At 40.5% G+C, this 24,685-nt stretch overlaps 1 protein-coding gene across 10 annotated transcripts in view; it reads right to left on the bottom strand.

Annotated features, from left to right (window-relative positions):
- LOC132824018 (anillin-like) overlaps positions 1-24,685 on the bottom strand; it is a 61,434-nt gene that overhangs the window by 12,062 nt on the left and 24,687 nt on the right. For 9 of the 10 annotated variants that reach the window (XM_060838251.1, XM_060838250.1, XM_060838252.1 and 6 more), the window contains 10 exons: positions 23,159-23,496; positions 18,614-18,756; positions 9,494-9,635; positions 8,626-8,761; positions 7,581-7,763; positions 4,673-4,799; positions 3,783-3,831; positions 3,639-3,692; positions 1,111-1,146; positions 822-843 (listed from right to left, as the gene is read on the bottom strand). In XM_060838251.1, coding sequence (XP_060694234.1) covers positions 822-843; positions 1,111-1,146; positions 3,639-3,692; positions 3,783-3,831; positions 4,673-4,799; positions 7,581-7,763; positions 8,626-8,761; positions 9,494-9,635; positions 18,614-18,756; positions 23,159-23,496 — 1,230 coding nt within the window. The remainder of the gene's footprint in view (positions 1-821; positions 844-1,110; positions 1,147-3,638; positions 3,693-3,782; positions 3,832-4,672; positions 4,800-7,580; positions 7,764-8,625; positions 8,762-9,493; positions 9,636-18,613; positions 18,757-23,158; positions 23,497-24,685) is intronic. The other variant, XM_060838258.1, reaches the window with a different exon arrangement.

Raw genomic sequence — 24,685 nt, 5'->3', positions numbered from 1 at the left:
GTTTGTCCTATGTAGTGTTTCTGGCAGCCCTTGCATGGAATTTTGTAGACGACGTTGGTTTTGTCCATGGGTTGTACTGGTTCTTCTAAGTTTGTCAGTTTTTGTTTGAGTGTGTTGGTGGGTTTGTGTGCTACTAGGATTCCGAGAGGGTCTTAGTAGTCTGGCTGCCATTTCTGAAACTTCTTTGATGTATGGTAAGGTGGTTTGGGTTTCTGGCTGTGTTTGGTCTGCTTGTCGTGGTTTGTTCTTGAGGAATCTGCAGAATGTATTTTTTGAGCATTCGTTCTTCTTGAATACATTGTATAGGTGGTCCTCCTCTGGTTTTCCGAAGTTCATCTGTGCTGCAGTGTGATGTGGCTTGTTGGAACAGTGTTCTGATACAGCTTCATTTGTGGGTGTTGGGATGGTTGCTGGTGTAGTTAAGTATTTGGTCAGTGTTTGTCGGCTTTCTGTATACGCAGGTTTGTAGTTCTCCGTTGTCCGTTCTTTTGACTGTGACAAACCACTACAAATGCCGGAGGAAAGATCACAGAAGTGCTTCACAGGAGGCTCCCAAGCACTGAGGATGTCACCTAGACAGGGGACAAAACATCTGCAACACAATTCCCAGCTCGGCGACGGAACCACAACAGATATGTATTCTTGTGTGCAAACCTTACTTGACAATTAGGGTGCCTCCAGAAAGAGAACAGTTGTTGTGCGAGAAGTAGCACAAAAGTCACATTCAGCATCTGGTAGTACACTATAAATCATATGCTTGACATTTTTCTTTAAAAAGGATTCTTGATAAAAAATTGAAAAGGAAGTTTGTATTAACTCACCAGGCGACTGTAGGCTTGATTTCTGAAAAGGGGGGGATTAAAAAAAAACAAAAAGTGATCTATTTTCTTCTAGTATATCCTAAAAACAAATCTCAATTAGATTCCTGTGAAATCACTCACAAAGCTCCTTTCAATGCATATCATGACATCGCAACCCAATTTAAATATGGCTCTTAATCAACTGCAAGATTTCCAAACTGGTCTAGGAGCTATTTGGCCAAGTACAATTAATAGTGGTAACCTAATATTTGCAGCATTTCAGACCATCGCTTAAAAAGAAAACACTTACAGTAATGGAGTTCAGCAGTTTCTTTGGAGTGATGACCTGTGCAGTAGTACAAAAGGAAGATTAATCCTTCATTGCTTTTAACATACAGATCATTAGCAAGAATAAAAGAAAGTAGGACGCAGGACAAGAGAAATTTGATATCACTGCAGCCGCGTATTTTCATTAAAGTATTGCTTTATAGCACAATTAAAATTTGGATAACTTTCCACCATTCAACCCAGTTGAATTATCCAAAGCAATAAGCCAATGCTTGCTCGTGCTCTTACATGCGCCACACACACACGCACAAAATGTATTATTTACCTTTTTATTGTTGTATTAAAAATTTAATAACTATATTTTTTATTTTTTCCCCATTAATAAGTGGATTGTGGTAAAATCCCATACACTGGGTTTGTCTCGTTGTGATGGAGTGGGCAAAGTAGTAGACTTTGGCACCTGACCAAAGAATTGCATTGTTGGTATGAGAACAAAGGCAGAATGGGAAGATAGTTTGCAATTTGAGAAGATTTGTAGTTCAGGTTATAAGCTTGCTCACTGAGCTGGTAGACTGGGTTCGCAAGACATTTTGTTGCCTTGCATGGTGACATCAGTGAAGCACTTGCGTGGTGTCTCACTTTCTATTCAGGAGTCTTTTAAGGTGGGCAATATCATTTCTGCTTCTTTCTCTCAGAGGCTGGTAAATGGGGTACAAGTCGACAGGTTTATCGATAGAGTTCTGGTTAGAATGCCAGGCCTCCGGGTATTGCTGAGCACATCTGTTTAACCTGTCCTAGGAAGGATGTGTTGTCCAAAGTGGTGTCCTTCATCTGTATGAAAAGATTCTAGTGGTAGCTGGTCATGTCTTTTGGTGACTAGTTTCCTGCCTGTCTGATGTAGTGTTTGTTACAGTCCTTGCATGGTATTTTGTAAATGACATCGGTTTTGCTGGTTGCTGGTACAGAGTCCTTTAGGTTCACTAGTAGCTGTTTCAGTGTTGGTAGGTTTGTGGGCTACCTCGATGCCAAAGGGTTGGAGTAATTTGGGATCATCAATAATCAGGATTCTTAGAAGCACGTATGCAATGACTAAGAACAAACAGCCCTGCCCACGATCCAACCCAAGCTTTAGGTCCACAATGTGGATGATACTTTTACCATGAAATGGAACAAGTTAGAGGAAACCTACAATATCACCAACACCCTTACTGGCACAAGTTTCATTAAAAGAGGAAGAGAACAGACTCCCCTTCCGAGATGGGACAGTGGAATGGAATAGAAGAGCTTCTGCCCGAAACGTCGAATCTCCTGCTCCTTGGATGCTGCCTGACCTGCTGCGCTTTTCCAGCAACACATTTTCAGCCATGGAATGGAATAGTCAGTGGAGAACTGCAGACCAGCATCTACAGGAAAGCAACTCAGACCAGATACTTATCTATAGGAGCAACCATCCGAACACCCACGAACAGACTTCATCAGGACATAATTCAAAACAGGCCACACACAGGAACTAAGAGCAGAAGGAAAATATCTAAGCAGCATATTAAAGAACAACTGGTAACCAATGAATATAGTCCGCTGATTCTTAAACAACAAACCAAGCAAGATGACAATACGCCCAGAGACTCTAGCCATATCATCGTATGTCAAAAACATTGGCGACGACTACCAGACTACTCTAACCTAAAGGACCCTATATCAACAGCTAGAAAACCTATTTACAAAATACCCTGCAAGGACAGCAACAAACACTACATTGGACAGATGGGGCAGGAAACTAGCCATCAGGATACACGAGCACCAATTAGCCATGAAAAGCTCTTGATGTTAGGGGCATGGCAGCATGGTATTGGCTGACTGGCAGAAAGCAGGTGGGAAAAGGGGTCTTTCAGGATAACAGCCAGTGACTAGTGGAGTTCCGCAGGGGTCAGCATGAGGACTAGAGTTACTAATCCTGTAATACATTAACCGCCTGCACAAACAAATCAAAGGCATTGTTGGCAAGGTTTTTTTTTAAGTTGATGGTAGTTTCCTTCCCAAAAAAAGGATAATGAAGTAGATTCTCCCAATGATGGACAATAGTTTCATGGTCATTAGTTTGCTAATTGCGGAACATTATTGAGCAAGTTTTGGAGAGGATTTGTAGCTCAGGTTGTAGGTTTGCTCACTGACCTGGAAGGTTCATTTTTTGAATTCAACTATTTGATTTGATTTGAACACAGGTCCCCACAATGTTACCTGGACCTCTGGATTAATATTCTAGCTATACTACCGCTGGGCCATTACTTCCCCCTGACGACAGAGGCACAAAAGATAGGTGGAGGAACAGGAAGGATGTGGACAGGCCAGCAAAGAAGTGGCCGATGATATACTAGAGTTTAGTGATTATAACATTCACCTTTCAACCTCAAGACTTGAAATAGCAAATCCAATAGCGATTGTCAAATAGAAATTAAAGCATAAAGTATCGTGGAGGAAAAATCAAATCAACTGCACATAGCAAGTTAGCAGATCAGATTACATGCTTTAAAAGCACATTACTAAAGTCACCTTAGATCTTGAGACTCTCCGCTTCTCAGAGGTGGCTACATTTGCTGTCTGAGCCTGCAAGAACAAAAAATTAAAACGGTCTGCAATTGTGAAAAGGGAATAGTTTTAAAAACAAACATGAAAGAAGCTTGAAGATTAACTTACCAGGCTGTACACTTCCACATCAATTTCAAATTTGTAATGAATATCACGCCTAGAGATTGCAAGATCAAGATCAGTTATAATTTTTATGATTTAGGTTATTTTATTTTGTCTAGCGTACTACTGTGGTTTTAAGGCAAACAGTGTCATACAAGGAATCTTTGGCATTTACTTCACTTCCTCTTGACAGGTAAAGCAGGATATTAACACAGATGGATTCTGGGCTTTATACCAGAGAGATTATAAAAAAGGAAACAACTTCAAGTTGTAGAGGACATTAGATATGTCATAGTTGGCATACTATGCCTAGTGCTGTTCACCCTACTGTTGGAAACATACTAAAGCTCTGGAAAGGATACAGCAAAACTTAAAAATAAAATCTAACTATATTTGTGATGTGCTGAAAATATGTAGCTGCCCTACCTCCCATAGCTTCAGGAAAAAACTAAAAAAGCTGAAGATTTTAGTGGTGAATAAATATTTACTTTCATAGATCAGTGTTACAGTCAGGATATATTCATTAAAAAAGATAGCAGGATGTCAAAAGAAGCTGGGAACTGCAGAAGATTTTTATGATAAATTTATTTTCTAGATGTTGCAATTTAGACAAACTTAAAATTATCCCCTAGGCAGAGACTTAAAAAGGAAGATTAAATTAGGGTTCAGATCAGAGAGCTCCAGTTAAAGTGACATGACAGCTTTGATGGGTCAAACACCTGCTCCCTGCGCTGAAATTACATCAAATCACGCATTTCTGATAGCTAGGTTGGAAAATGACTTACTTAGATGGCTGCATCATTTATTTAACAGTTTAACAAATGCTATTAGCTGATATTTTCCTAAACTTTGAAATTATTTCCAGAAACAGTAGTCCATAAGAGATGATAACTCACAGTGTGATGGTGGTTGGGAAAGTAATGGTATCACCATGTTGAGCATCTTCTGCGGTTGCTAGTGGAGTCGTCACAATGTTATGTGGACCATATCGGATCATCAGTAAGAAATAGTGACTTGGTTTTCCTGAAGAACAAGAAAATTCAAGTGAAGGTAAAAGATAATTGTCACAAAGTTACTGATATTTTCAGCTCTGCATCCAACTGTATGGAACATTCCAGCACAATTAATTATTTTTCAAATAGTTGTTTACATTCCAGATATTATTTGAATGGAAGAAGTCCCTTCTTGCATTTTTTTCTAGTACTTAAATTGAAGGACACCAATGCTTGGCAATGAAAGTTTTCCCAGAGTTCAGTTATAGCGTATCAATCTTTCTCATACAGGTATGGAATATGACTGAACTCAGCTTCAATCCAAAGACTACGCTTTACCGCAGCATCCAGTGTCTGTAGGAGGAGATTGTCAACTCGTATTTCATTACAGGAAGTTTATTTTGTGGTTGATCATAACCTTGGTCTTAATGATTAAAATCTAACCCACCATTCTCCAGTTAAAAATATATTTCATCTACTATATAATTAGCTAAATTTCAAGAAAAAAGTATTTTGCCTGCTTTGCAGAAGCAAGAGCGAATGTTAACCTAAAATAAGCTGTCTTTTCCTGGCTGGAACTGAAAGTCTTAATCTTGTATCAGTTCATATCAACCCTAACCTTAGCTACTTTGATCTTAATGCTGTAAAACACAGATTTATTTCAAATCTTATACAGTGGGCTCTGACCATCTTGATTTCATTAACTTGATATTCTGCTGCCAGCAGAACACTAATGCACTAAACCAAGTACACTAGCATTTAATTCAATCAGGCAACATCTTACAAATGTTAGTGTTTTGACCTCACCAGCTTGAGGAATTATTTCAATTCCTGCACTAATAGTTAACATTATACCAGCATTTACTACAAACTTTAGAAACAGAAACATTGATGTAGTCCATCATAAGTTACTGCCCTGTGACAAATCAATAAACACAACAATATTTGATGTTCATGGAAGAAATGCACATACGGAATGAGATTTAAGCGTTGGTCTGGGGTCCAGCCTACTAAACTGTCCTTTTAAAATGGTTATCAAATTACTTTAGGTAATGACAGCCTAGAATGGGTGCTATGAATTTCTTTTTTTAGACGAATTAGTGTCTAAAATGATATTATAATGTCAGTTTATAAAAATAAACTGGTTACAAATAGCTACCACAAACTTTAAAAAAAAAGGGGTGAATCTCAGGTTCCTTCCAAGAAAGACAGGCATGGAAGATGGGGAAAATGCAGAGCTCAGTATATGTGACGTTAGGATATTGAAGCTTCAGATCAGGTATAAATATTCATTGAGGTACAATGTGGGGAAAGATAGTAGAAATACAAGACAGGAAAAAAAAGGGAGCTTCCATGTACAGCCAATCCCCACCACAACTAAACAAGATGTCAGAAAGTGCTTAAAAATTAGAAAGGATTAGGACATTGATTGAGGGGTGAGATAGAAGCAAAAAAAAAAAAGAGGAGCTACCGAATGAAGGAAGGGTCTACAATGAGGAGCCATTGGTACAAAATTGAAATCAGTTTTTGTGGTTGAGGCATAAACAGTGAATATCGGCTGGAGAAGTGAAGTGGAGGTAGGAATGGCATGAAGGAAAGAGAATAAAAGGACAGAGAGGGGTAGAGTAAATATTGTTAGATCATCTTGTTCACGGAGAGCAAGGAAGAGTTGCAGTAACGACCACTTTTTGTGCATAAGTGATTAACTTCTGCCTGTTGAAATATATTCAATGGCTTTAGGATGTTTGGTTTATAATTTTTCTTAATACAAGCAAACATTTAAAGGTATGAATCACACTATTGACTGCACAATTCACTCAGTTTAGAGATATGGGAAAGTAGCTCTGAAAGTTCATTTTTGCATTTTTGTAATGCAATGTGCCTTTTCTTGTTTAATTTTTATTTTACTTGAATTTTAATCTGTGATTAGAGCTGTGCTGTTACAGGTCATGATGATTCTGACAGCTTGGATGTGGCGGGAAAATAGAAGTTTTAGAAACAGCACACGAGTTAGCCAATTATCAAAACAGAAATTACTTTGTAAAAGGCTGGGCGTTCCATGGGTTTAAGGAAAAGGAAAATGTTTTGAGTTTAAGCTTGAGACAACATTTACTCTAGCTTTTCTAATAATCAGTGTTCCATTTTTGATTGCATTTTTGGATCACTCATTTACTGGAGCTACAGTCAATAGTTTAAAAGTTGAGACAAATGTTGAAGATGACAAACATTACACCTCCATTGGTGCAGGCTTTTCCACACAAATGTTGCTGCAAGTGTTATATACAAAATACACCAAAAACTTTGTTCGTTTCTGGTTACATATAGAACTTGGTTCAGTTTAGAGCTTAACTGTAACGACTGAGAGGCCACTGCTGTCAAAGGGCAGTAGCTTGATGATTGAAAACAATAGGTATTGGTACAAACTAGGGTGTTTTACCTCTGGGGACAAAGCTGGATTACAAAGGCAAATTTAATCTCACACAACATTTGACCTGTAGAGTAATCGAGAATAGTAAACAAGCTACGGTTGTTTATTCACAGATTTTATTATACAAGTTGTCATGATCTTCAAGTACTGACAAAGCAGCAGAATCATTGTCCACCTAGGAAGTTCTGCATCATAGGGCTCTAGGATCTATAACCTATCTCTGACAATGCACAACAAATACTTGAACAGGGGAGATCTGTGCCACAACCATGCTAGCTCTTGAGCAACAAAACACCTTTGCTTCATACAGAACCAATTGCCAGTACAGTAAACTGAGCAACAGGTTCTTCACACTAATAATTTGCCCACCTTTAGCTTCCCTACCTTGATTATGTAGGGCTGAACATACAAATTCAGCTTTCAAAGGAAGGCGGAGCTCAGAGATGGAGACGGCACCTCGACATGGCTCAAGCTCTTTCGTCGACTTTGTTGGCCTGCCCAGGGGTCCAGCATTGCCCTCTACTTTCAGATTGTTGAGTTCAGTCAGCAAAGCAGTACGCTTCTCAGCTTTAAAAATAGAAAAGGACAAAAATATTTGTTGACTGTGCAATACCATGTGAATTTCCACTCAGATGAAATTAATACAATGTCATTTGTCATTAAAAGTTTAACCAATTTACATCATTAACAGCAATTTTCATATAACACCTCTAAGCGAGAAATTACTCAAAGTGCTTTATAGGATCATTTTCAAATAAAATTGGTCGTGGCTGTCAGGTGAATTTGGGAGAGAAACCTGGTCAAGAGAAACCCATTGTTAGAAGTGTGAATCCCCTGCTTCCTGCAAGGGTTCCATTCCAGTTTCTCTGTTCTTATGATGCTACCTTCCATTGGAAGGCCTCAGACATCCTCTTTTTCCTCAACTGAGGATTCTCCCACTTCATGGTTGATTGAAAACAATAGGTATTGGTACAAACTAGGGTCCTTTACCCCGGAGACAAAGGTGGATTACAAAGGCAAGTTTCCGATAACACACCATTTGACCTGCAGAGTAATCGAGAATAGTAGACAAGCTAACAGCACTGTGGGTTGATCTGCACTATTGACTGCAGAATTTCACGATCACTTTGTCAAGACAATTAGGGACAGGCTACAAGTGGTGGCCTTGTCGGCAACACCCATAGTTAATGTGGCGTAAATTGGTAGCAGGGACATTGAGGTAATCAATTCAAAAAACACAGTCACCAAACAAAAAATGTTTGCATCAAAATAGGAGTGATTGACTCAATTTCAGTCACGATCAGGTAGAAGCTCATTAAAACATCAAGTCATTCCACCATTGGTTAGTTCCGAACTATGGAGGGGGAAACCCTCCTATAAATCTCACTTCTGCTAGTGTTGGTTTTCCCACTGTTCCCTTATTACTCACAAGCAATAAGTAGGTGACGCTCTGCTTCTGCTTCCTCTCGTGAGCCTTTGCCATGCTCTTCATCGATGCAGCAATTTAGTGCCTGGCTGGCCTGATGCATGATGCTATTCAATTTGATAACCTCATCATTAAGTATCTGGAAGATTAAAAGTATAATTTTGCATCTGCTTTTTTGTGCAAATAGGTTTATACTATAACTGCTATTTTTAAAGAACATGCAAGAGTTGCACTTTAAATTGGCTTCCAGTAAGTTTTTAAAGTGGACAAGGACTTCTTTAGCTACCCAAGAATTCTAAAAGTGATGCCAATCAGCTCTCCAGCCTCAAAAGGGACAATTTAAACAAAGCAGCTTCATTTCTTTACATAGTGAACTGCTCTGAAGACATTTAAAGCACTTAAAAACTACTTTCCCTTTCCAGATTTGTCATCCTTTCTGTAAGGAATTTGAAATCATTTTTTCTATTGCTCTCATTATTTCAGTCTTTGAATCAGATTGAACAACAGGACCAGTAGTCCTGAACCAAAGGTTCCAGATGCCTCATTGCCCTTTTAAATCAAATTATAGCAGAAGATGAGCTCAATGTGTCAATAAAGTCTAATTATTGGTACTCCAACAGGGTGCAGTACAATGTCTCATCATCTAAACGCCTTACTTAGGATAGTTAACCTAGGATACTTACTACACAGCAATATTCAAAAACGTCAGAAAAAGATTTTCCTGGTTTCCAATATTTTACCTTTGATATTCTTAATAAAGTAAAACTGAAAACATTTGCAATAAAAGTTCATTTAAAAAAACTCATCTTTTATAAATTTTCCTACATTTTACAAAACTTTTGGAAACAAGTTTTAATAACTTGCTCCACACCTTTACTTTCTCTTTTGTGGTCACTTGCTGTGCTGCCAACCAAGATCCTTCTGCTGGTTTTTGCTTATCGGTTTTATCAGCTCCTTCATTTTTCTTTCCTTGCAGCCGAGCACTACGCCGTTGAGTTCGATACAAGTCAATACTGGAGAGAAAAGGAAAAGGGACCACTCACTCAGGTTTGGATGGTTTCAGTACTTAGGTATATGCACAGAAAGCACATTTATACATGAATTTTAAAATGATAGTAAATAGTAGCTTTGAATAAAGGCACTGTGTCTCAGTGACATGATTGCCAAAACACAGGGAAATCAAAAGGAAGTGGAGGCTGTGACTAGAATTTTTCAAGTGAGCGTGGAAGTTGTGCCAGCTATGGGAAGCTTTGTAAAGCAATGCTTCTGTTCAAAAACTACACAAGCAACGTAACTGCGGATGAGGCAGCTTAACCTCAGGCAAACTGCCAGGGACATCAATAAAACAAACCAATTATTCTATTAAAGCCACGGTCAAACAGCCCCACCATTGTTTAAAAACTAGTTTAAACAGCATCCAAGTAAATTTACAAATGCTGAGGATGCAGCAGTGAATTTTCAAAAAAACATGCCAAAATGCCGTTCAGGAGACTTGCTCAAATTACACATTAAAATGACAACATTAAAATGAGAATGTGGTTAGATCTGAAGGCAACAAGACAGGCTTGGACACTGGAAAGACAGTAGACAGATAATTAGAATTTCAAATAAGGTTCAAATTTCATAGTGTTAAGGCTTTGAAATGAGAAACTTAGCTAAAAATACACCACATGATTTTGGTAATGTTAATTTTAACAGGATGAAATAGAATCTAGTACAATAAACTGATCAAAACTTCAGGTAAAACTATATACAGACTAGATTTGTTTATTAAAAAGAGAAAGAAAGAATATATAATGCCAAGTTGCAAATGCTTTACCGGCCAAAAAACAAGTCAGCTTTGACAAAATCGTTAAGGTAACAAGCTAAAGGAAAAGCAGAAAGGTGCAAATAAAAATGCAAATTCAGACAATGGGAGAAAAATAAGAGAATGAAAAAGACAAAAAGGATAGTGGAAGCTGCAGAAACAGCAAAACGTCAAGGCACATTAAGAAGGGGAGTAGAGACAAGTGAACCTTACTATGGGTACAGTGTTGGAAAGGGTTATAAGAAATCGGATGTATAATTTAGAAAGGAATAAGTTGATTAGGGATAGTCAACACAGTTTTGCAAAAGGTAGGTCATGCCTCAACCATATGGAGTTCTTTGAGAAGGTCATCAAACAGGTGGATGAAAGTAAAGCAATTGATGTGGCATACATGGATTTCAGTAAGGTGTTTGGTGAGGTTCCCCACGGTAGGCTATTGCACAAAAACACAGGCATGGGATTGAGGGCAATTTAGCGGTTTGGATCAGAAGTTGACCAGCTGAAAGATGACAGAAGGTGGTGGTTGATGGGAAATAGTCATCTTGGAGCTCACTTACTAGTGGTGGACCGCAAGGATGTGTTTTGGGTCCACTACTGTTTGCCATTTTTATAAGTGACCTGGATGGGGGCATAGAAGATGGGTTAGTAAATTTGCAGATGACAAAAGGTTGCTAGAGTTGTGGATAGTGATGAAGGAGGTTACAGATTACAGAGGGACATAGATAAGCTGCAGAGCTGGGCTGAGAAGTGGCGAATGGGGTTTAATGCAGAAAAGTGTGAGGTGATTCATAGTAGTGTAAATCTCAGTGTCCAGATACATACATCACTGAAAGTTGCCACCCAGATTGATAAAGGTCGTTAAGAAGGCATAAGATGCGTAAGCTTTAATTGGTAGAGGGATTGAGTTTTGCAACCATGAGGTCATGCTGCAGCTGTACAAAATCCTGCTGCGGCTGCACTAGGAGTATTGTATACAGTTCTGACAACTGCATTATAGGAAGGATGTAGAAGCTTTGGAAAGGATTCAGAGGAGTTTTACTAGGATGTTGCCTGGCATGGAGAGAAGGTTTTACGAGGAAATGCTGAGGGACTTGAGGCTGTTTTCGTTAGAGAGAAGAAGATGATCGAGAGGTGACTTAATTGAGACACAAGATCAGAGGGTTAGATAAGGTGGACAGTGACAGCCTTTTTCCTTGGATGGCGATGGCTAGCTCGGGGGACATATCTTTAAACTGAGAGATGGTAGATATAGGACAGATGTCAGATAGTTTCTTTACTCAGTAATAGGAGCGTAGAATGCACTGCCTGAAATAGTAGATTCGGCTGCCTTAAGGGAATTTAAATTGTCATTGGATAGGCATATGGACAAGAATGGAATGGTGTTGGTTAGATGGGCTTCAGATTGGTTTCACAGGTTGGCACAGCATCGAAGGCCAAAGAGCCTGTACTGCGCTGTATTGTTCTATCAATCATTTTCTAAATGGAAGTTAAAAAGAATAACATGTGGTAATATCAAGATGAATATTGGAAATCTTAACTATTTGTATTACTCTTCAGTCAAAGAAGCTTATGTACCTGATATTCTAACAAAATCAGAAAGGAATCAAAGGACTGCAACGCACGAAAGTGAGTGCAAGAAAGAAATCAGAACTCAAATCAAAATAATAGTAATAGAAGACGACAAATACCAAGGCACAATGGTTTACCACATCAGGTTTTTAAAGTCGTGAGAAAATTGCAAATACTTCAGCTATAGTCTTCAACCATTGGTACAGGAATTACCCCCTTTTGATTGGCAATTTGCAAATGTAACTTTTTAAGATGAGAGTGAAAACACAGCAAATTACAGACCCTTTAGATGAACATCTGTTGAGAAAAGGTTAGTAAAAACTCAGTTAAAGCAACTTGAATTCAGATACTATTGGACATGGGCTCCTTAAACCTATGGACATTAGCAGCCTTGTAGGGCATTTTTTTTTTTCAAACTTCCACAGCCTTCAAAGCAACAGGAATTTTTTTCGCTAGTACTGACTGTATGACTGCTAAAAATTCCTCCACTTTGAACTGGTTTCTGTCCAAATAATTCTTCAGCTGGATCACAACCTCAAGTCAGCAAAGATCTTAGCAATTATCTCCATGGGGGCTTGCCAAAATTTTGATTTCTTGGAAAGGTTCGTCTATAGCACTTTGTTCAAAAACTTATTTTCTGACCTCTTAAAAGATTACATTGTCAGAACAAAAATCCATTATTACTCTTTAAAATCCAAGCTCTCAAATAATAACACTACATAAGGAGCCTTCAATCCACAATCTCAGTGGATTACATCCAACAAACCTAAATGACTAAGTGAAGCAGTCGTCAGGAGAATGTCTAAGGATGCAATTTGTATGACTTCTGGAAGGTATTTAATTTGTTAAACCTCAGGGGAAAAATAAAGGGACCTCGGATTAAAACTGGTCATTTTTATTTAATCTCAATCTGCCCATAGTTACCTCACTTCCAGATGCCCTGGCTCTTCACATTAGATGATGAGAGCTTACATAGTAGCATTGGTTTCAATTCCCTGGCTTGTATATAGTTAGGAGGTGGTTTGATTGAAATGGATAGATGGGAAAAGAAACCTTTGCTGGTTTGACAGTTCAGGACAGGGCTTCACAAATTTCTAACAATCTCCCAGTGGAACTGAGTGTTCAGAAGCAGCAATGGCTGCCCTGGAGCTTGCAATAAATGCCAATAGCTTTTTGCTGACCCAGTCTGGCCTACATGTGACTCCAGATCCATTGCAACGTGGTTGAATCTCAGGTGCCTGCCCAGGCAATTAGGGATGGGCCTAGCCAGTGATAGCCTCATCATTAATGAATTTTATAAAGGCCTCCTTATTTCTTCATTTACCCCACCCCACCCCAATGAAGAGTGTAGCTTGATGGAACAATCTTTGAAGCTCACTTCCTGATGCAAAGAAAAAAAAAATTGCCTGTGAAATATTAGACACATTTTCAAAAGTAGCAAAAAAAAACCCCATAACTGTCCAGCCAACAACTAAAAACCGTACTCTTTTGCTCAGGAACCGATTCAAGATATGGCCTTAAATAGCAAAACAAGGGCATCCAGAAGTTAGGAAGACTAGTCAGCATAGAAACCGACCCTTTGGCCCAACTAGTCCACACTGACCATGCCGTCAAACTAACTGGTCCCACCTGCTGGTATTTGGCCTGTATCCCTCTAAACTTTTCCCATTCACGTACTTATCCAAATGGCTTTTAAACATAGCGGCTGCAGGTGCAATTACAATTTCCCCTGGGAGTTCATTCTACACTAACCACCCTATGTAAAAAGGTTGCCCCTCATGCCCTTTCTAAAAACCTTCCTCCTTTCACAAAATATACCTCCCAATTTTGAACTTCCTTACCTTAGGGAACTAAAAAGGCGTTTGCTATTCACCTTATCTCAGCCTCTCATGATTTTATAAACCTCTGTCAAGCTCAACCCTCAACCACTTACACAACAGTGAAAGTTCCAGCCTATTTTTAATAACTCAAACCCTCCATTTCCAGCAACATCCTGATACAGTTTCAACCCTCTACAGTTTAATATCCTTCCTATAACAGGGCCACCAGAAATGCACACAGTACTTCAGAAGAGACCTCACCAATATTTTGTACAACCTCAACATGACATCCAAACTCCTATACTCAAAAGGACTCAGCAATGAAGGCAAACATGCTAAACGCCGTAAGCACCCTGTGTCACGAATTTCAAGGAATTATGTAGCTGAACCCATAGGTCACTGGTCTATAACATGACCCAGGCCCTACCATTAATTGTACAAGTACCGCCCTGGTTTGTTTTCCCAAAATGTAAAACCTTGCATTAATCTAAATCAAACTCCACCTGCAGCGCCTTAGTCTGTCAGCCCAATGATAAAGACCTCTCTAATCTCAGATGAACTTCTCCACTATCCACATTACTGTCAATTTTGATGCCTTCCACAAGCTTACTAACCAAACCTTCTACATTCTCACCCTAAACCTATAGGGTGTAGATGTATATTTCCTTAAAAGGAGTCATAGGAAGACAGGGTAATGAAGGTGGCATTTGGTATGCTTGCTTTTATTGGTTAGTGCATTAATAGGAATTGGGATGCTGCAGTTGGACAGGATATTGGTTAGGTCACTTTTGGAATACGGTGTTCAATTCTGGTCTCCCTGCTATAGGAGAGCTATTGTTAAACTTGAAAGGGTTCAGAAAAGCTTTACAATGATGTTGCCAGGGTTGGGGGTGGTTGGGAGGTTGGAAGGGAGAAGTTGATATAGTCTGGGACATTTTCCCTAGATCTTTGGACGTCGAGGGGTGACCATATAGGAGGTTTATAAAATCATGAGGGGAATTGATAGGATCAATAGCAAAGGTCTTTTTCCCATGGAATTGGTGGGGGGTGCAGTGGGAAAAAAAAAGTTCAAAACTGGGGGCATAGTTTAAAAGGTGAGAGTGGCAAGATTTAAAAGGCACCTAAGTGGCAACCTTTTCATGCAGGGGGTGATGTATGCGTAGAATGAACTACCAGGGAAAGTGGAGGAGGCTGGTACAATTACAACATTTAAAAGACATCTGGATGGGTCTATGAACAGAAAGGGTTGAGCGTGATGTGAGCCAAATACTGGCTAATGGGACTGTTTAATTTAGGATATCTGGTCAGCATGGACAAGTTGGACCAAAGGATCTATTTTTGTGCTGTACAACTCTAGGACTCTGTAGAAATGACACTCAAAAGTGAACCCAGTAGCAGTCCCTGTGGAACACCACTACTACAGATATGTAGTCCGACAAAAAAAAACCCGAGCCCATTCTCTTCAACTGTAAAGCTAATTTTGCATCCAAATGGAAAGTTCATCCGAATCCCATGTGATCGACCTAGTAAATTAGATCTAATTAGTAAATTAGTCTCCCATATGGAACCTTATCAAAGGCTTGACTAAAATCCAAGTAAACAACACTACTGCTCTGCGCTCAATATTTTTGGTTACTTCAAAAAAGTTTGACAATTTTTCTTGCATTCCTTGCCTCTGCAAATACATGGAGAAAGTGAGGTCTGCAGATGCTGGAGATCAGAACTGAAAATGTGTTGCTGGAAAAGCACAGGTCAGGCAGCATCCACGGAACAGGAAATTCGACGTTTCGGGCATAAGCCCTTCATCAGGAATGAGGAAAGTGTGTCCAGCAGGCTAAGATAAAAGGTAGGGAGGAGGGACTTGGGGGAGGGGCGATGGAAATGTGATAGGTGGAAGGAGGTCAAGGTGAGGGTGATACGCCGGAGTGGGGTGGGGGCGGAGAGGTCAGGAAGAAGATTGCAGGTTAGGAGGGCGGTGCTGAGTTTGAGGGATTCGACTGAGACAAGGTGGGGGGAGGGGAAATGAGGAAACTGGAGAAATCTGAGTTCATCCCTTGTGGTTGAAGGGTTCCCAGGCGGAAGATAAGGTGCTCTTCCTCCAACCGTCGTGTTGTTATGTTCTGGCGATGGAGGAGTCCAAGGACCTGCGTGTTCTTGGTGGAGTGGGAGGGGGAGTTAAAGTGTTGAGCCACGGGGCGGTTGGGTTGGTTGGTCCGGGTGTCCCAGAGGTGTTCTCTGAAACGTTCCACAAGTAGGCGGCCTGTCTCCCCAATATAGAGGAGGCCACATTGGGTGCAGCGGATGCAATAGATGATGTGTGTGGAGGTGCAGGTGAATTTGTGGCGGATATGGAAGAATCCCTTGGGGCCTTGGAGAGAAAAGTAAGGGAGGTGGTGTGGGCGCAAGTTTTGCATTTCTTGCAGTTGCAAGGGAAGGTGCCGGGAGTGGAGGTTGGGTTGGTGGGGGGTGTGGACCTGACGAGGGAGTCACGGAGGGAGTAGTCTTTTCGGAACGCTGATAGGGAGGGGAGGGAAATATCTTTCTGGTGGTGGAGTCCGTTTGGAGATGGCGGAAATGACAGTGGATGATACGCTGTATATGGAGGTTGGTGGGGTGGTAGGTGAGAACCAGTGGGGTTCTGTCCTGGTGGCGGTTGGAGGGACGGGGCTCAACGGCGGAGGAGTGGGAAGTGGAGGAGATGCAGTGGAGGGCATCGTCGATCACGTCTGGGGGGAACCTGCGGTCGTTGAAGAAGGAGGCCATCTGGGCTGTACAGTCTTGGAACTGGTCCTCCTGGGAGCAGATGCGGCGGAGACGAAGGAATTGGGAATATGGGATGGCATTTTTACAGGGGGCAGGTTGGGAGGAGGTGTAGTCTAGGTAGCTGTAGGAGTCAGTCAGTTTATAGTAGATGTCTGTGTTGATTCGGTCACCCGAGATAGAAATGGAAAGGTCTAGGAAGGGAAAGGAGTCTGAGACGGTCCAGGTGAATTTGAGGTCGGGGTGGAAGGTGTTGGTAAAATGGATGAACTGTTCAACCTCCTCATGGGAGCACGAGGCAGCACCGATACAGTCATCGATGTAGCGGAGGAAAAGGTGGGGGGTGGTGCCAGTGTAGTTGCGGAAGGTGGACTGTTCCACATATCCTACAAAGATACAGGCATAGCTGGGGCCCATGCGGGTGCCCATGGCAACTCCTTTAGTTTGGAGGAAGTGGGAGGATTGGAAAGAGAAGTTGTTCAGGGTGAGGACCAGTTCAGTCAGTAGAAGGAGGGTGTCAGTGGAAGGGTGCTGGTTGGTAAGGCGGGAAAAGGAAGAAGCGGATACATCTGCAAATACAAGTAAATCCTACTTTTCAGAATCCCCAACAACTTACCCACCATTGGTGTCAGACTCACCAGTCTATAGTTTCCAGGCTACACCTTACATCTCTTTTTAAAGGGACAACATGAGCCACCCTCAGGTCCTCCTGCACCTCACCCATGGTTATAGATGTTCCAAGTACTTCTGCTAGAGGCCCCACAATTTCCTCCCTAACTTCCTACATCATCCCGAGATACGCTTGATTGGGTCCTGGAGATTTATCCACCCATTAGTGAAATCGCCAGCACTTTATCTTCTGTAATGTGAACGGTTTTCAAAACATCTATATTTATTTCCCCAGAGTGGTCTCGCCTCCATTTCTTTCTCTGCCGTAAAAACTGATGTTAAATGAATATTTTACATCTCTCCCACCTCCTGAGGCTCAACACAAAGCTGGCCCTCATTGACCTTTAAAGAGGCCCTACTCTGCCTCTAGTGGCTCTCTAACTCAATGTATTTGCAGAATCTCTTTGGATCAACTTTAACCTTATCTGCCAAGGCGCTCCCCTATCCCCACTTGGCCTTTCGGATTTCCCTCTTAAGAACTCCACTACACTCTTTATACTCAAGAGGTCCATTTTATTCTTGACTAGAACCCTCAATATCTTTATTCATCCATTGTTTCCTAATCTTACCAGCATTACCTTTCACTAACAGGAACATAACGCCGTGGGGCGGCACGGTGGCAGTGGTTAGCACTGCTGCCTCACAGCGCCAGGGACCTGGGTTCAATTCCTGCCTCAGGCGACTGACTGTGTGGAGTTTGCACGTTCTCCCAGTGTCTGCGTGGGTTTCCTCTGGGTGCTCCGGTTTCTTCCCACAGTCCAAAGATGTACGGGTCAGGCGAATTGGCCATGCTAAATTGCCTGTAGTGTTAGGTAAGGGGTATATGTAAGGCTATCGGTGGGTCGTGCTTCGGTGGGTCGGTGTGGACTTGTTGGGCCGAAGGGCCTGTTTCCACACTAAGTAATCTAATCTAATAATGCCTCTTTCCACAATGGATGATAGGATTCTAAAAATCACCCTCAAAAATATACTGACTCCAGTAATTAAATCCAAGTGATAGAATGTTTGGTCAAGGGTTTCACATGATGTGGAACTAAAATGGGTAGTTGGAGTTGAGATACAGTCAGCCCAAATGCGAAAGGATGGCTGAGCAGGCTCAGGGGCCTAATCCTGTTCTTATGCACAACCAATGACTTTGAAAAGAAGCAACCAAAGTCCAAAATGAGTTTTAAAAAGGAATCTAAATCAGTCTTTTAAAACTTGACCAAACAGGTACCAATCTAAGCCAAGAGATTTCTTGCACGATTCCTTTTTGAAAACAGGTACTGTCACAAAAAAACGATTAAACATTTTAAAGGGCTCAACCTTTGAAATTGCTGTTCGTCAGGATACTTCAATAATCAAGAGTTCGTAGGGATAAAGTTACCTGTACAATGGTGCATTTTCCACTGCTCGTAGAAGATTTCCAGCTGGTTCTTGGTCCTGCCCAGGAGTATTAAGTTCGAGTGACGAATAGAGTGAGCAGCAGGATTCAGTCAGACCATTATTTAGTGATGCAACTACTGCAGCCTACCAGATACAAGAAAAAAAGCCCTTAAGACATGTTACAAGAGAGTATCCCAACTTATTGGGCATTGTCAAAGGCATATTAAAATGATTATGTAAAACCAACTATTGAAATTACAGACTCAACTAACAGGATCAATAGCCAAGTCAATGAATATACTTATTACAAGCAGCCTGACAGCTCATCGCTAAGGCTAAAATTTTTACAAATGGTTGAACTATAATAGACCTCTGCCGAGGGTGAAATTATATTTTTTTAAAAATCAGTAAGCTTGTTTTTTAAAAAAAGCTGACTAATCTACATTAATAATCCAGTTCAATAGGCAACTGCTCCTTGCTCCTTCAAGCTTTATTTTAATAAAAAGTGGACACTGTCAAGCAGTAATGCTGTGTTCTCCTTACCCATTCTTTAAGGATGTGAAAGACACTTCCGCACCCCTATTTTATTTGTTGTTGACTGTTTCCTAGAGTTCAGTTTCCTTTTCAAAAGGAAGATTACCAGAAAGTAAGCTATTTCTGAACTTTTAAAAGCTCATCCCAGATAGATAATATTTATGGCTTGGGCTCAAGATTTTTAACACATTGCTCATTAAGTTGAATAATTTTTGGTTATCTACGTTAATGACATGGCTCAGGGTCAGAAAGTGGAGGTTGAAGAGAGAGATGTAATGAGTTTCATGAAACCCCTATTCTCAAACCCCTCTTATTAGGAAAATGGTTGGAGCAAATATTTGTCAAGAAATAAAATGCAAATGTTATTACTAAAGATGGTTTATACAGGCACAGAAAGCTAAAACCAACTCTACTTGAAGCATGATCTGGATTGACAGTTTTTAGGAAGCAGTGATCATAATAGCATTGAATTTACACTGCAATTTGAGTGGGAGAAGATAGAATCAGATGCAAGGTATTACAGCTGAATAAAGGCAACTATGGAGGCATGAAGGAAGAACTGGGTGGAATTGACTGGGAGAGGAGCCTAGCAAGAAAGACAACAGAACAGCAATGGTAGGGGTTTCTGGGAGAAATTCAGAGACACAGCAGAGATTCATCCTGAGAGAAAAGCAGCATGGAACAGAAAGAATGAGGCAACCATGGCTGACAAGTCAGGGATAGCATAAAAGCAAAGACAAAGCATAATTTGGGGAAGGGCAGTAGGAAATCAGAGGATTGGGAAACTTACAAAGACCAGAGGTTAAAAGAAATAAGGATGGAGAAGATTAAATATGAGGATAAGCTAGCCAATAATATAAAAGGAAAACTGTGAGCTTGTTTTGATGTATCAAAGGCAAAAGTGGATACTGGGCACTGGAAAATGACGCTGGAGAGATAGTAGTGAGGAACAAAAATGGCTGAGGAACTGACTTAATTTGCGTCAGTTTTCACAGTAGAAGACATAAATAATATCCCAAAAATTCAAGAGAGGGCAGAGCTGAGTCCATCACCAAGGAGAAAGTGCTAGAAAAACTGAATGGCGTGAAGATGGATAAGTCACCTGGACCAGATAGACTACTCCTCAGGAGTTCGAAGGGAGATAGCTGAAGAGATAGCAGAGGCATTCATGGTGATCTTTCAGGAATTGCTAGAATCAGGGAGGGTCCCTGAGGACTGGAAAAACGTTAATGTGCTTCCCATGTTTAAAAAGGGAGCAAGGCAAAAGACAAAAATTACAGACCTTTTGGCTAACCTCTGTTGTGGGCAAGATCCTGGAATCCACTGTGGAGGAGATTTCTGAATACTTGGAAGCATGTGGTAAAATAGGACAAAGTCAGCATGGTTTCATTAAGGAGAGGTCACATCTGACAAATCTGTTCGAATTCTTTGAAAAAGTAATGAGGCAGAGAGCCAGGACAGCCATTGGATGTTGTTATCGGCCTGGACTTTAAGGCAGCCTTTGACAAGTTGTCGCACAGAAAACTACTGAGTAAGGGAAGGGCTTATGGTATCAGAGGCAAGGTGCTAGCATGAATAGAAGCTTGGCTGCCTGGTAGAAAGCAGGGATAAATGGGTCCTTCTCAGGATGGCAGCTGGTGACAAGTGGTCCACAAGTCTCAGTATTGGGACCACAACTTTTCACTTTATACATTAACAATTTAGATGAAGGAACAGAGGACATTCTGACTAAGTTTGCAGATGATACAAAGATACATAGAGGGTAGCATTGAGACAGAGAGACTGCAGAAGAATTGGACAGATTAGGAGTGGGGGCAAAGTAGCAGCAGATGGAGTACAACATGGGAAAGTATGATGTTATGCATTTTGATAAGAAGAGAGGCATGAACTAGTTTCTAAATGGGAAGAAAATTCATAAGTCTGAAGTGCAAAGAGACTTGGGAGTTCCAGTACAGGATTCTCTCAAGATAAACTTGCAGGTTCAGTCAGTAGTTAGGAAGGCAAATGCAATTACGGCATTTATTTTGAGGGGACCTGAATACAAAAGCAGGGATGTACTTCGAGGTTCCAAGACTCTGGTCAGACCACATTTGGAGCATTGTGCGCAGTACTAGGCCCCATATCTCAGGAAAGATGTATTGGCCCTGGAGCAGGTTCACAAGAATGGTTCCAGGAATTAAAAGCTTAACACATGAGGAACGTTTTAAAGATGTTAGGTCTGCACTCAATTGAGTTTAGGAGATGGCAGCAAGAGGGTCTAATTGAAACATACAGAATACTGAATAGATGTGAGGAAGAGGCTTTCATTGGTAGGAAAGATTAGGAATAGGGAGCATAGCCTTAGAATAAAGGGAAAACTTTAAGAACATTGATAAAGGATAAACCTCTTCAGCCAGAGAGTGGTGAATCTATGGAATTCACTGCTACAGAAGGTTGTGGAGGCCAGGTCATGGAATGTACTGAGATAGATTGGATGTTGGTTAGCAAAATTAAAGCACATAGAATAAGAAATAATGTGCTGTCATAGATTAAAGGATTAGCTAACAGTCAGAGAACAGATTGGCATGAACAGGTCAGTCTTGCGTTGGCAGGCTGGGACGAGTGATGTACCACAAGGATCGGTATTTGGATCCCAGCTGTTCAAATGGGTGAACCAGAGCTAATTCACCAAGTTTATTTTAACCAGCACCTTAAACTGGCACTCTTGATAAACTGTCAAAAAAAATTGTACATCAAATACCAGAAGTTTACCATATTATTGCAATCCCCATGATGTCTGAGTAGTCAGCTGAGATTGTGTATGAGAAGACGAAGTTTATTTACAAAGTTGCATCAAGTGGTTTATGCTGTAAATAAAGTATAACAGTGGTGTGTATACCCCCCTGCACTGCGTTTCTATTACTGCACTTTTACATTGAACATACGGATTTGTCAATCAATTGGAGTATTTAAAATCAACCAACATGCCCCAGGTCCCACATGTGCCAGTTAATAAAACCATTATCTATACTACAAATTTACAGATAAAGTAAAGCTAAATGGGTATGGGCGTTGATGAAGAGGATTTAGACAAGCTTAAAGAATGGGCAAGAACTTGGCAGATGGAATATAAATGTAGAAAAATGAGATTATCCACTCTGGTAAAAAGGAACAAACCTGCAAAACAGTCCTTCAATGGGAAGTGGTAGCCAGTCTCGATGTAATATGTCAGAATCAAACTGCAACCTTCAGCTGCAGCGTGCCATTAGAATGGCGCTGTAGCCAGTGCAGTTTTTAAAAATTAAAACCAGTTTTAGTTGAAAAGAGTAAGCTGTGAATTAAAAGGTTATCGTTGGACTAAGAGCAGCAGTTTGTTTTTGTTTATAAAACAAAAAATAACTTGTTTATAGGACCAGCCTGCAAGTTGATTCTGGCTCAAAGAATGCTATAGACATTTCAGCCCGAGATTGGTTATGCAAAAGCATTGGCAGACATTAACAGAGGCCATCACAGGAAAGCCAGTACCGGTCTACAAGGTGATCTACAAAATACTTAAGGGTTACACATGACAGATGCAGATAAAATGTTTCAACTGATTGCGAAGTCTAAAACAATAAAGGGGATGCTATGTAGGATTAAAGAATTTGATTTACTTAGAAGGTTGTGAATTTTTTGGAATTCTCTACCCCAGAAAATTGTGGAAGCTCAGTCTTTGAGCATACCTAAGGTATAATAATTAAACAAATGGTTTAAAGTATTGTGGGGACAATCTGGGTGAAAGACTTTGAACAATTCAATCAGCCATAATCTTATTATATAGTAAATCAGGCCGATACTCCCATATCTGTTGGAGCTTTCCACATCCAGTACCTATTCTAGTGAATTACCAGCTTGGCAAACAAACTGTATATAGTACACAGTGATCTAATCTCATATCCCTTCTCAACCACGCTAAAATATACTTCAAAAGATTTGGATTTGATTTCTATTGAACAGAATAACCACCATTGAAAATCCAGGAGAGCACACTCACAAGAGGAGATGCAGCATCCAACTTGATGGATTTAGCAAGAGGAGACAATATTGAGATGCTGGGTAAGGTCAGCTCATCATTCTCTTTTTGATCTTCTGCCTCAGCGTTAGACTTTATCTCATCACACTGATCCACAGCTTTGGAGTTGTTCAACTCTGCTTCAGCTTCAGACTTCACTTCCTCATTGTGATCCTCAGCTTTAGATGTGTTCAATTCTGCTTTTGCTGGTTCTTTAGTCTCAGGTTCAATTCCTTCTTCCATCCTGTCTGCATCAAGCACACCTTCAAACAGTTTATCAATTAGTTCAGAGTTGTTCAGTTCTTCCTGGGAGCTTGATTCTAGTTTGAAGACAGACAGCAACAATGAAACAAGGTCCGACTTATACAAATGCCAACTAGAAAGTAAAAATGGAGAAAACAAAAAGTGCTGGAAATCACAGCCAGTCAGGCAGCATCCATGGAGAGACAGCAGGCTAACATTGAGTCATGGTGACTCACCGATACTCAAAATGTTAACCTGCTCATCTCCATGGATGTTGCCTGATCTGATGCAATTCCCAGCACTTCGTTTTCAATACAGACTCCAGCATTTACAGTAATTTGCCCCTAAGAGATAGGAGACTGGCTTTTGTTTGGCAATTTCTGCAAAATTGGAAAGTTATTTTCGAAGTAGCAAAAAATTTGTTGTTTTTAAAGTGAAGTCAAACAAAAGATATACACAATGAAAGCGGTTCAAGCCCAATAGTTTTAAAATCAGCACTGTTAGCAGCAGTCTGACTCAGGAAATTAGTCATATCATATTTCAAGCAAAGCATACATGCATTCGGGAGGCTTGTGGAAAAAAATTCAGAGGCTGTAAACTTGACTTTAACTACTTAAAAGGGTAAAGTGCCAGAATGGTGTGCCAATCAGCACAGGATGACTGAGCTCCCCTTTGTCAATGTAGTCCAGTGACATTTCATCTTAAAGTTAAAAGTTGCACGACACAAGGTTATAGTCCACCAGGTTCTTTGTAATCACAAGCTTTTGGAGCGCTGCTCTCATCAGGTGAAGTGGAGGATGTGCTTCCCTCCACTTCTGATGTGGAAGGAGCAGCACTCCAAAAGCTTGAGATTTCAAAGAAACCTGTTGGACTAGAACCTGGTGTCATGTGACTTTTGACTGCCTTCAATATTAACCTAATTTAATAACTTTTTATACCAACATGATATCGAACATAGATATTCAGGAAGTTTAAAGTGTGGGAATTGCCAGAATAAGTTTAAGTCACTTATTTCCCAAAGATTCAATTAATAACATACTGAACTCAACTTGTTGGCTACGCTACTTATTCTGCAATGTGTTTCTGGAGTAGGATTGTAATCAAGAGAGACAAGTATACACATACTACACTATGCTCAGGAAAAGGTTTGCTTCAGTAAATCAAAATCATCCACTTTCCTTCTTCTGCCTCTACCCACCCGTTCCAAACATAGCTAACACTGCTCTACGACAAGCTAGAAGGGAGGAATCTAACTGCTTTTCTTTG

Source organism: Hemiscyllium ocellatum, chromosome 17 (genome assembly GCF_020745735.1).
Source record: "Hemiscyllium ocellatum isolate sHemOce1 chromosome 17, sHemOce1.pat.X.cur, whole genome shotgun sequence".
Lineage (NCBI taxonomy): Eukaryota > Metazoa > Chordata > Chondrichthyes > Orectolobiformes > Hemiscylliidae > Hemiscyllium > Hemiscyllium ocellatum.
Note: the sequence above shows the minus strand (reverse complement) of the source record. Positions and strands in the feature narration are given on the sequence as shown.